At 50.4% G+C, this 9,911-nt stretch overlaps 1 protein-coding gene across 1 annotated transcript; it reads right to left on the bottom strand.

The window, feature by feature from the left end:
• Positions 1–3,083: 3,083 nt before the first annotated feature.
• LOC149397644 (uncharacterized) lies at positions 3,084–3,575 on the bottom strand. The gene has a single exon (XM_089614302.1). The coding sequence runs from the start codon at positions 3,573–3,575 to the stop codon at positions 3,084–3,086; it is 492 nt and encodes a 163-aa protein (XP_089470428.1).
• Between the last annotated feature and the right edge of the window lie 6,336 nt (positions 3,576–9,911).

Genomic DNA, 9,911 nt, shown 5'->3' with positions numbered 1-9,911 from the left:
GTCACCTCATGCTTTGTTCCTTGGAGTGTGAATAAATGAACTGGCCAATGTCCAAATTGAGTCCTGACTCTTTTGGATGAAATAATGTGACTTGTTAGCTCCTCGTCAATACATTGTTTCTAACTTATTCACAAGCGACAAAGGAGTTGAGGAAATAACAGCTAGAAGGGTAAAATGGTAATTTAGTAAATCCCGACTAGCTGATGACATTCATGAAGGGTAAACATAGATAATATTCAGTGGATCCGCTCATCATAATTAGGTTGAATTCTTGAGTAGAAAATAAATTCATTTGAACCGAGAGATTTTCAGTGTCAACTCTTTAGTGGAGTCAGTTGGCATTTAGCTAAACTTGGAAAAGGTTTGTGAACTTTTGAGTCCAAGTGTTTAGCTCAAGCTTTGTTCATTTGGAGTCACTGTCACGAATCACATCGATTAGGAATAGTTAAACAGGAAGCTAAGTCAAAACAAGAACGAAAGTTGTCGAAAGGGTAATTTTGTCTTTTTGGACATGGCATGAAATGAATGTCACTAAATTTTTTGACAATGTCATATGATGACATATTATGTCACACGGCCATAACATGTTTATTGGGCCTTGTGAATTAATTTCATTTCATAGAATTTTACTAGAAAATTCTTAATGGGCTTTTCTTATGTTGTCATGAACAATTAAAAGAAAACCTAGAAAGCCTTTCTAGAAGGCTTTTTGGCCGTCCAACCCAAGTGAATGGGAGACCAAATTTCGTGCAGCCCTTAGTGTGAAAGAGAGTTTATTTTGTGCATTAATGAATGAAGATACTTGCCAAAAGAAAAAGAGGAAACAAATTTCCTCTAGGAGAGTATGACATGGGCGGCCAAGGCAAGCAAAATAGGAAACAAATTTGCTTCTAGATGGCAAGACTTACACGCCCAAAATGAGAAAAGGAAATAAGGATTATTTCCTCATGAATATGTGATATTCTAAAGAAGAGGAAACTACTTTATTGAAGGTAAAGCCTCTCCTATAAATAGGAGCCTTATTCTTCTCATTTCATTCATTCCACATAAGTTAGAGATTGAGAGTCTCTCTCTCTAGAACTTGTGGCCGCCCCTCTCCTCTCTCTCTCTAGTCAATTTCGTTTTATTTATTTGGCACCTAGGTCCTCATTTGACCTAGAGTTTAGCTCTGCGACTTCAAGACTCGTTCTTAAGTCGTAGTGTTTAAAAGTGCCCACTAACTGATTCCTTTTATTTCGAGTGATTTAGTGATATAAACTTTCATGGTTGCTCGAGGTGCCGAGGAAAGAAAGAGAGACGTGTTGCGAGGGGAGACGAGCGTTGCAAACTTTCCAAAAGCTTCTTCAAAGTTCAAGCTTCAAGAAAGGTTAGTAAACTTCTATACTCATAATAGTTTTTAATTACATGTACTTGCTCTTTGTCTAGGTTAGTAAAAAACTGTTTTTACTTGTAAAAGAAAATTTTTAAAATTCTGCCGCTTACCGAAGCGTTAATTATTTTCTTAAACCCTAGATCGATACCAACAGAGGATGCACGGGGCAAACTACTACCGCTCCGTCAGCGCGGCGGGGTCTCGGGTAAGTTTCACGTCCGCCTCAGGTCTAATTGATTGTCCTGGCAGTTCATGGCCGAGGTGAACAAAAGCTTCCTTGGGTACGAGGTGATGTACGACCGCCTCTCCATCGTGAACCAGGATTTGCGAACCAAGCCGAAGGCTTCCGAGGATAAGCTCGCGAAGTGCTGTGGCTCGCTTGGCCAGATGGATCTCCTCATCGCCGAGGCGGGCGAGCATGTCCGTCGTCAGAAGGACCTCGAAGATCGTCTCGAAGATACTGAGAGGACACGGGTCGAGCTAAAGAAAGAGATTGATCAGGCAGAGGCTTCTCGTCGCAACCTTGGATCCGAGTTGGAACAGGTGAAGGCCGATTTGGCGAAGGAGAAGGTGGGAAATCGGTCCCTGTATCGAGCTTATCGGTCGGCCAAGGATGATAGCATTCGCTTAGGCAGGAAGGCTGCTTGGGCGAAGTATAAGGGGGCGCTGGTGGCCTACCGCCAGTTCGTCACAGCTGGGAGGAAGAGGACGACCATCATGCGCAACCTCGACCAGGCTAAGGCTGCGTCATCGATCTTCCAGGAGGTCGTTAACAAGGAGATCACTGATGCCCTGACCGAGCTGCATGAGGCCGAAGATGGGTTGGCGAAGCTCCAACCCGAGCTCGATGGCGTGCCTTTGCCTTCCCTCGCCGGGGCCGAGGACCTCAAGTTCACTCCATATGAGGACCGTTCGCTCCCGGATGTGGTGATGTCGGAGAGTACCGACATGGCAGATCTGTTCGGCTTGATGTTGGACAGCTCGGAAGCCGTGCTCGTGTCCATCGATGAATCCGGAGAGATCTCAAAGAGAGAGGAGTCCGCCCAGGACAAGTTGGCTTAAGCTCGCCTCGATCTTTTTTTTTTAAGTTTATTATTTTGGGCCTGATGGTTGGGCAAGTTTGCTTGACTCCTTTATTTTTATTTTGTTGTTTTCTTTTCTATTTTGTTCGAACATATCCCGTGACTTTAATTTCCCTTATTAAATGCCATGGATATTTTCGTTATATTTGTTTATGCTTTCCTTAGGTAATAATTACTTATAAATAGTAACTGATTATACTTAATCAATGTTTTAATGCTTGTGTGTTTCGATGAACGCGCCTATTCACGAAGGCGTTTTCGCATCTTATTTGTACGATGTTCGTCCATCGTAAGTCGAACCCCTAGTCGTATTGGGATTATGTATATGGCATGCCTCTAGATGACGCCGTACACGATATGTTTTTCGAAATGAAACTCTAAGTTCTTCTTTGTTCTTGAGTCAGACTTAGAATGGTTTATCGTACACTGCGCATGAACAAAGCCTTAGGCGTTTTCATTTGCGGGTGTAGGTCGAATCTACCATGCTTGGAAAATTGATTTGAATCGAAATTGTTCGTTTCAAGTTTCTCTCATTTATATGAGGCGGGGGCTGAACCTTGTCACAAGGCTGCCTACGTACCCATGTTTGGGATCAAGCCGTTGCGTAGTTCGATTATTGTGATACTACTCTAACAATAATATTGTTTTAAATTCATGATATTCCAATACGTTAATACTGGGATGCCATCGAGTGTTTCGAGCTTGTAGACGCCTATACGTGGGATTTCCGTGATTCGGTACGGTCCTTCCCAGTTTGCTCCTAACTTTTCGGCGTTCTCTGCGGCTTTGTTCTGGTACACTTTTCTCAATACGAGATCTCCGATGTCAAATTCCTGGAAGTTGACACCTTTGTTGTAATATCGGGCGATGGATCGTCGGTATAGATCCATGCGCATTAATGATTGGTCTCTCCTCTCGTTAATCAAGTCGAGAGAGTCGCGAAGCATCTTGTTGTTGGTTTCTTCCTTATCATTCGCGTATATGGTGCGAATTGTTCTTATCTCGTGTTTGATAGGCAATGTTGCTTTGACCCTTAGACCAGAGAGTATGGGGTTTCTCCGGTGGGCCTTCGTGGACTTGAATGGTAGGCCCATAATACTCCAGGGAGTTCGTCGGCCCATTGTCCCTTTTTGGTTTTGAGTTTCTTTTTTAGGTTACTGATGATTGTCTTGTTAGTAGCTTCTGCGTGTCCGTTTCCTTGCGGGTATCGTGGTGTCGAGAAACGTAATGTGATTCGTTCGACTGTGCGGAAGCATCAGAACTCTTTCGATATGAATTGGGATCCATTATCTGTGATTATCTCTTAAGGCATTCCATGTCGACAAATTATATTTTTCCGAATGAAGTTTTTCATGTCGTTATCCCTCACTGAGACGAATGCTTCGGCTTCAACCCATTTTGAAAAATAATCTGTTGTGATTAGAAGGAACTTGAGTCCTCCCGGTGCGCTAGACAGAGGGCCAACAATGTCCATAGACCATTTCATGAATAGGTATGGGGCGGTGATTGAGGACCATTTTTGTGAATGTTGTTCACAGTCGGCGACCATGGTTGGCCAAAAATACCATTGATTCTTGATTTTAACGGCTAAACTCGTACTGCCGCGTGGTTTCCGCATTGTCCTTCGTGTATTTCAGAAATGATTTGTTTAGATTCGTCCTTTCCTACGCATCTTAAGTAGACTCCGGAAACGCTTCTTTTGAAGAGTGAGCCGTCAATTAGGGAGAATCTTGTGCTTTGACTGACGAGTTTTGGACGCAACTGTTTGTCCATTGGGGTGTGTCCTTTGGAAATATACTTGATTGTATCTACTCTCTAGTCCCCTACTTCTATTATTACCATTATACTTGTGTTCTTGGTAGTGATAGAAGACTGCTTAAATACTTCAACCGGTATGATGCGGCTCAACGTGGGGTCTGAGGTAGAGGCTAGCGCAGCTTGGGCGTCGACGGTTGTATTATCTCATCTAGGGATGCGAGTTGATTTATCGAATTGGTCTGTCATCTCTTTTACTACTTGCACATATGCTTCCATACGTTCGTCTCTTGTTTCAAATTCTCCGCTAAGTTGGTTCGCGAGGAGTTTCGAATCGCAAAAAGCGGATATGGATTTTGCTCCTACAGCCTTTGGTAGATGCAATCCTGCGATTAACGCCTTGTACTCGGCTTCGTTGTTCGAGGCACTAAAGTCTAGATGAAAGGATTGCTCTATCACTTCCCCGTGCGGTGATATTAACTGCATCCCAACTCTAGCCCCTTGTTTTGTTGACGAACCATCGACTTTGAGGGTCAAGACTCCAACATCCATCGTGGTTTCATTTTCGTTTGCAGAGAGTTCGATGAGAAAAACGGCCAGAACTTGTGATTTCGCACAAGATCTGATACGGTATTCCATATCGTACTCGCTTTATTCAACAGCCTGTTTGGTTAACCTTCCTGATTGGTTAGGGCTGTGGAGAAACGAACGTAGGGGTTGAATTTTCATCACCACTATCGAGTGGGATTGAAAGTACGGGCAGAGTTTTCGGGCTGCCGTGACGACGACTAGAGTAAGTTTTTCCATTGCTGGATATCACGTTTCGGCATCAACGAGTGATCTACTAATGTAGAAGACTGGTTTTGGGTCTCTGTGCTCTTCTTTGACGAGTACCCCGCTTACCGCGGAAGATGATATAGCGACGTACAAGTAGAGAGGCTCTCCCTCTACGGGTTTGGATAGGATCGGAGGCTTGGCTAGATATTGCTTCAGCTGTTTAAAAGCGTCTTTGCACTTTTCGGTCCACTCAAACTTCTTGTTCCCTTTCAACAGTTTGTAAAAGGGCAAGCATTTATAAGTTGATCGAGATATAAATCGGCTGAGGGCCGCGATGCGTCCCATTAACCTCTAAATCTCTCTTTTGTTCTGTTACCGGTCCGTCTCGGCCCGGTAGATCGACGACGGCCACGCTGGCGGCTGTCCTGAGACTCCCCCGCCTGAGGCCAGCTCAGAGCCGGCGCTCGTCCAAGGCCGGCTCAGACCCGGCGCTCGTCCAAGGACGCCTCAGAGCCGGCGCTCGTCCAAGGCCGGCTCTGACCCGGTGCTCGTCCAAGGCCGGCTCTGACCTGGTGCTCGTCCAAGGCCGGCTCTGACCCGGCGCTCGTCCAAGGACGCCTCAGAGCCGGCGCTTGTCCAAGGCCGGCTCTGACCCGGCGCTCGTCCAAGGACGCCTCAGAGCCGGCGCTCGTCCAAGGCCGGCTCTGACCCGGCGCTCGTCCAAGGACGCCTCAGAGCCGGCGCTCGTCCAAGGCCGGCTCAGACCCGGCGCTCGTCCAAGGACGCCTCAGAGCCGGCGTTCCTCCATGGCCGGCTCAGAGCCGGCCCTCGGCCTAGGGACCCTCAAAACGTCCCTTGGTCGCCTATAAATACCGGGGTCCCTCCCCTGGTCCAGGTAATCCATTCTTGAGTACTGAAACGCTGCCGAACTCGTACCTCGCTCGTTTCTCTCGAGTCTCGACCCCTAAACACTAAACCCTCTACAAACCACCTCAATCTTACTAATGTTGAGCGTCGGAGAGGTAAACAGAGGCAACCCCTCTGTTTCCCCTTTGTAGTTCACACCTTCTCTTCTCACCTTTCAGGTGCCCGGACGAGATAGACAACACCTACAGCTAAGGGACGGCTTGGGAGACCAAGCCCGACACGCTCGAGTGAAGACGAGACCACTTGGTCCGGCCTTGGGTCTGACCACCTGTGACTCCTAAATCGTTGTCCGAAAAACTGCGACAACATTTTAGCGCTAGAAGGAGGGGATCTCTCAACCTTGATGACTCATTCCCTCTACCAGTTTTTTCTCCTTATTCTCACGACTCTCGAGAGATGAGTCACATTCCCACCACCTCCGTGGGTACCCGAGCGACGAGCTCGAGGTACGGCCTTCGACGCCTCGCACATCGTCTTGAAGGGCAACCTCGCGATAGCGAGAGCCAGCCCCAAGACCCGATGAATGACCCCGAGGCCGAGCTCCGAGAGGACACGGCCCGGCGGCTTGCTGAGCTACTTGACCGTCCCGGCGTCGACGGTACGCTCATAGCCAATCTCCTCGGCTATGACATTGAAGAGGTCTAACGATGCTTTGGCCGGTCCGTCGCACCTGGCGCGACAGCAGGCACGGTCACATTCCCGGGGACTCGCCCCCTCGGTTTCAAGAGGCGGCCGGACACGGCCCCTCGCCGAGGAGAGAGCCACTCTGGTAGATGATGGGGCCGATAGCCGAAACGCTCGCCGGACAGTTCGACCAAGGGCGACCTCGCCTCGCCCCGCACCAAGCGTGGACCTTAGAGAGCGCTTGACGGCGCAGAGAAACTCCCGAGGGGAGGATCTCCGCCAAAGGCTCAACTCTCGGAGGGACGCGCTTCCCGCCGCAACTCTCGGCCGGCCTCGGGCCAATGTCGTGGACCAAGCGTCCAACGAGCGCCAACCGGTGACTCCCGTGGCCCCGACGGTCGGCACTGCTAACGGGCTTGACATGGTCACGATGATTCAGAGCCTCCAAAATCAAATCATCGAGATGAGGGAGTCAGGGAGGCAAAGACCGTATGGAGGGATCGAGGACTTATACTCTCCCTTCGCCGCACAAGTCCTCGCGCAACCTTGCATGGGAACCTTCAAGTTACCGTCCATTCCCCCCTACGATGGACGGACGGACCCCCACTTCCATGTCCAACACTACGAGACGTGGATGACGATGCAAGGGCAGACAGATGCCACCCTCTGCCAAGCCTTCAGCCTGACCCTCACAGGGTCGGGGTTTGAGTGGTTCCGAAGTTTGAGGCCGGGGAGCATCTCGTCTTTCCGGGCCTTGCGAGAAGCATCCCTCACTCGATTCGCCACCCTCGTGGCGCAAAAGAAACCAAAGACCCATCTCCTCTCTATCCGGCAAGGGAGGGATGAGACGTTGAGACAATACCTCGCTCGCTTCACTGAGGAGTCTCACAAGGTCGAAGGGTTCGACGACAGGGACGACATCACGGCGATCACTGAGGGAGTCCGCACGAGCGACTTCCTCAAGTCTATTGTTGGCAAAGTCCCACGAGACATGGTGGAGCTAATGGCGAGAGCCCGCACGTATATGGGAATCGAGGTCTATCTCGATGGCCGAGATGGCCGAAAGTCAGGAGGACAGGGGAGTCGCCGCCACGATGATCAAGACGGAGATCGCCCCGACCCTCGAAAGAGGAGGAATAAGGGAAGCCAGGCCGCTAACGGTCGCTCCCTCCCTGGGCCGAGGCCGCCACATGTCGATAGCTTCCGAAAGTTCTCGACATTTACTCCTCTGAACACTTCGCCGGAGCGCATCCTGGCTCTGCACCGTGACAATCTGGGGAGTCCTACCCCTCTCACGAAGGATCCCGCCAAGAGGGATCAAAGTAAGTACTGTGACTACCATCAAGATCATGGGCATCTAACGTCCGAATGCTATCAACTCAAACATCAGATCGAGGCCCTGATTCAAGATGGGAAACTGAAAGAATACGTCCTCAGGACTATCGGGACGGCCGCGGCACACGGAGGCCGCCCGCGGCAAGAAAAGAAAGGTCTAACGACGGTGACCGTCACGGACCGCGCGGCAAACGAAGAACCGGAGAGCTCGCAACTTCACGTCGTGGGCGCAATCTTGGGCGGCCCGGAGTTCGGAGACTCGGCCACGCAAAGGAAGAAGTACGTGCGCGAAGTTTCCCAAGGGAAAATAGCACACTACATCAACCACACGTACGAGGCCCCTCCTCCGGCCCCGTTCGAATCCATGTTCTTCACCGGCCAAGAAGTGGCACGAGTGCTCCATCCACACAAACACGCGATAGTCGTCTCTGCCTCCGTCGCCAAAAACCTCGTCCGGAGAATCCTAATCGACAATGGGAGCTCCGCCGACATAATCTTCAAGTCGGCGTTGGACAGGATGAAGCTATCCGGGATGAGACCGACCCCGATCTCGACCTCGCTCTTCGGCTTCTCCGGGGAGAGGGTCATGACGGAGGGAACTATCGACCTCCCGGTTACCTTCGGTACCCCGGGGGGGCTCGAGGTTACCCACATCGTGTCGTTCCTTGTCGTGGATCAGCCCTCGGCATACAATATCATCGTCGGCCGCCCGACTCTCAATCGGTTGAAGGCCATAACGTCCACGTACCATCTGATGATGAAATTCCCGACCGAGAAGGGGATCGCCGTAATGCTGGGAGACCAGTCAATGGCGAGGATGTGCTACATCCAGGGCGTGGACGGAAAAGGGAAAGGAATGATGGTAAGCACCGTCTTTCAGCTTGGGGACAAATTCCCCTGCAAGATAGAGGAAGGAGGCACCTTCGGAGAACTGGACCAAAGAGACGATGTCGAGCGTCGAAAGGTGGAGACACCGGACGACCTCGTTCCCGTCGTGTTGGACGACGCCAAGCCTGACAAGTGGTCAAAGTAGGCGCCTAACTCCCGTCCGGGATCCGAGTCGAGCTCGCCGCCTTCCTCCGCGAGCACAAAGATGTCTTTGCGTGGACACACGCCGACATGCCGGGGATCGACCCCGAAATAATGGTTCACCGACTCAACGACGACAAGAGAGTAACTGAGCGCGTTCAACCGCGGTGGGCGTTCAGCGGTGAGAGGTACCAGGCCATTGGTGAAGAAGTTGACAAACTTCTTGCCGCCGACTTCATCAGGGAGGCGGAGCACCCCAAGTGGGTGTCCAATGTGGTGATGGTCAAGAAGCCAAACGGGAAGTGGCGTATCTGCATTGACTATAAAGATCTTAACAAAGCCTGCCCGAAAGATAGCTTCCCTCTCCCGAGGATTGAGCAACTCGTGGATGCCACGGCAGGCCACGAGTTACTGAGTTTCATGGATGCCTACTCAGGCTACAACCAGATCCGCATGCACAAGCCGGATCAGATCAAGACCACCTTTGTTACGAACCGCGGACTTTACTATTACAAGGTCATGCCCTTTGGCCTAAAAAATGCGGGAGCGACGTATCAAAGGTTGGTTAACCGGATGTTCGCCAATCAAATTGGCAAAACCATGGAGGTCTACGTGGACGATATGCTCGTCAAAAGCCTCAAGGCCCGCGACCACGTTCGAGACCTTAGGGAGATGTTCACGATCCTACGACGCTACAAGATGAAGCTCAACCCCAACAAGTGCGCTTTTGGGGTCGAGTCCGGAAAATTCTTGGGCTACATGGTTAGCCGTCGCGGGATCGAAGCTAACCCCGAGAAGATCAGGGCGATCTTAAAGATGAGGTCGCCACAGAAAGTAAAAGAAGTTCAGAGCCTGATGGGAAGGATCGCCGCCCTGACGCGATTCGTTTCCAAGGCCACTGATAAGTGTCAGCCGTTCTTCAGGGCACTGAAAAAGACCGACCGGTTCGTGTGGACGGAGGAGTGCGAGGAAGCGTTCCGCGAAATGAAAGCCTATTTCACCACCCCCCC

The sequence above is a fragment of the Urtica dioica genome, chromosome 5 (genome assembly GCF_054948205.1).
Source record: "Urtica dioica subsp. dioica isolate 48M chromosome 5, U.dioica_male_clone48M_v1_H2, whole genome shotgun sequence".
Lineage (NCBI taxonomy): Eukaryota > Viridiplantae > Streptophyta > Magnoliopsida > Rosales > Urticaceae > Urtica > Urtica dioica.
Note: the sequence above shows the minus strand (reverse complement) of the source record. Positions and strands in the feature narration are given on the sequence as shown.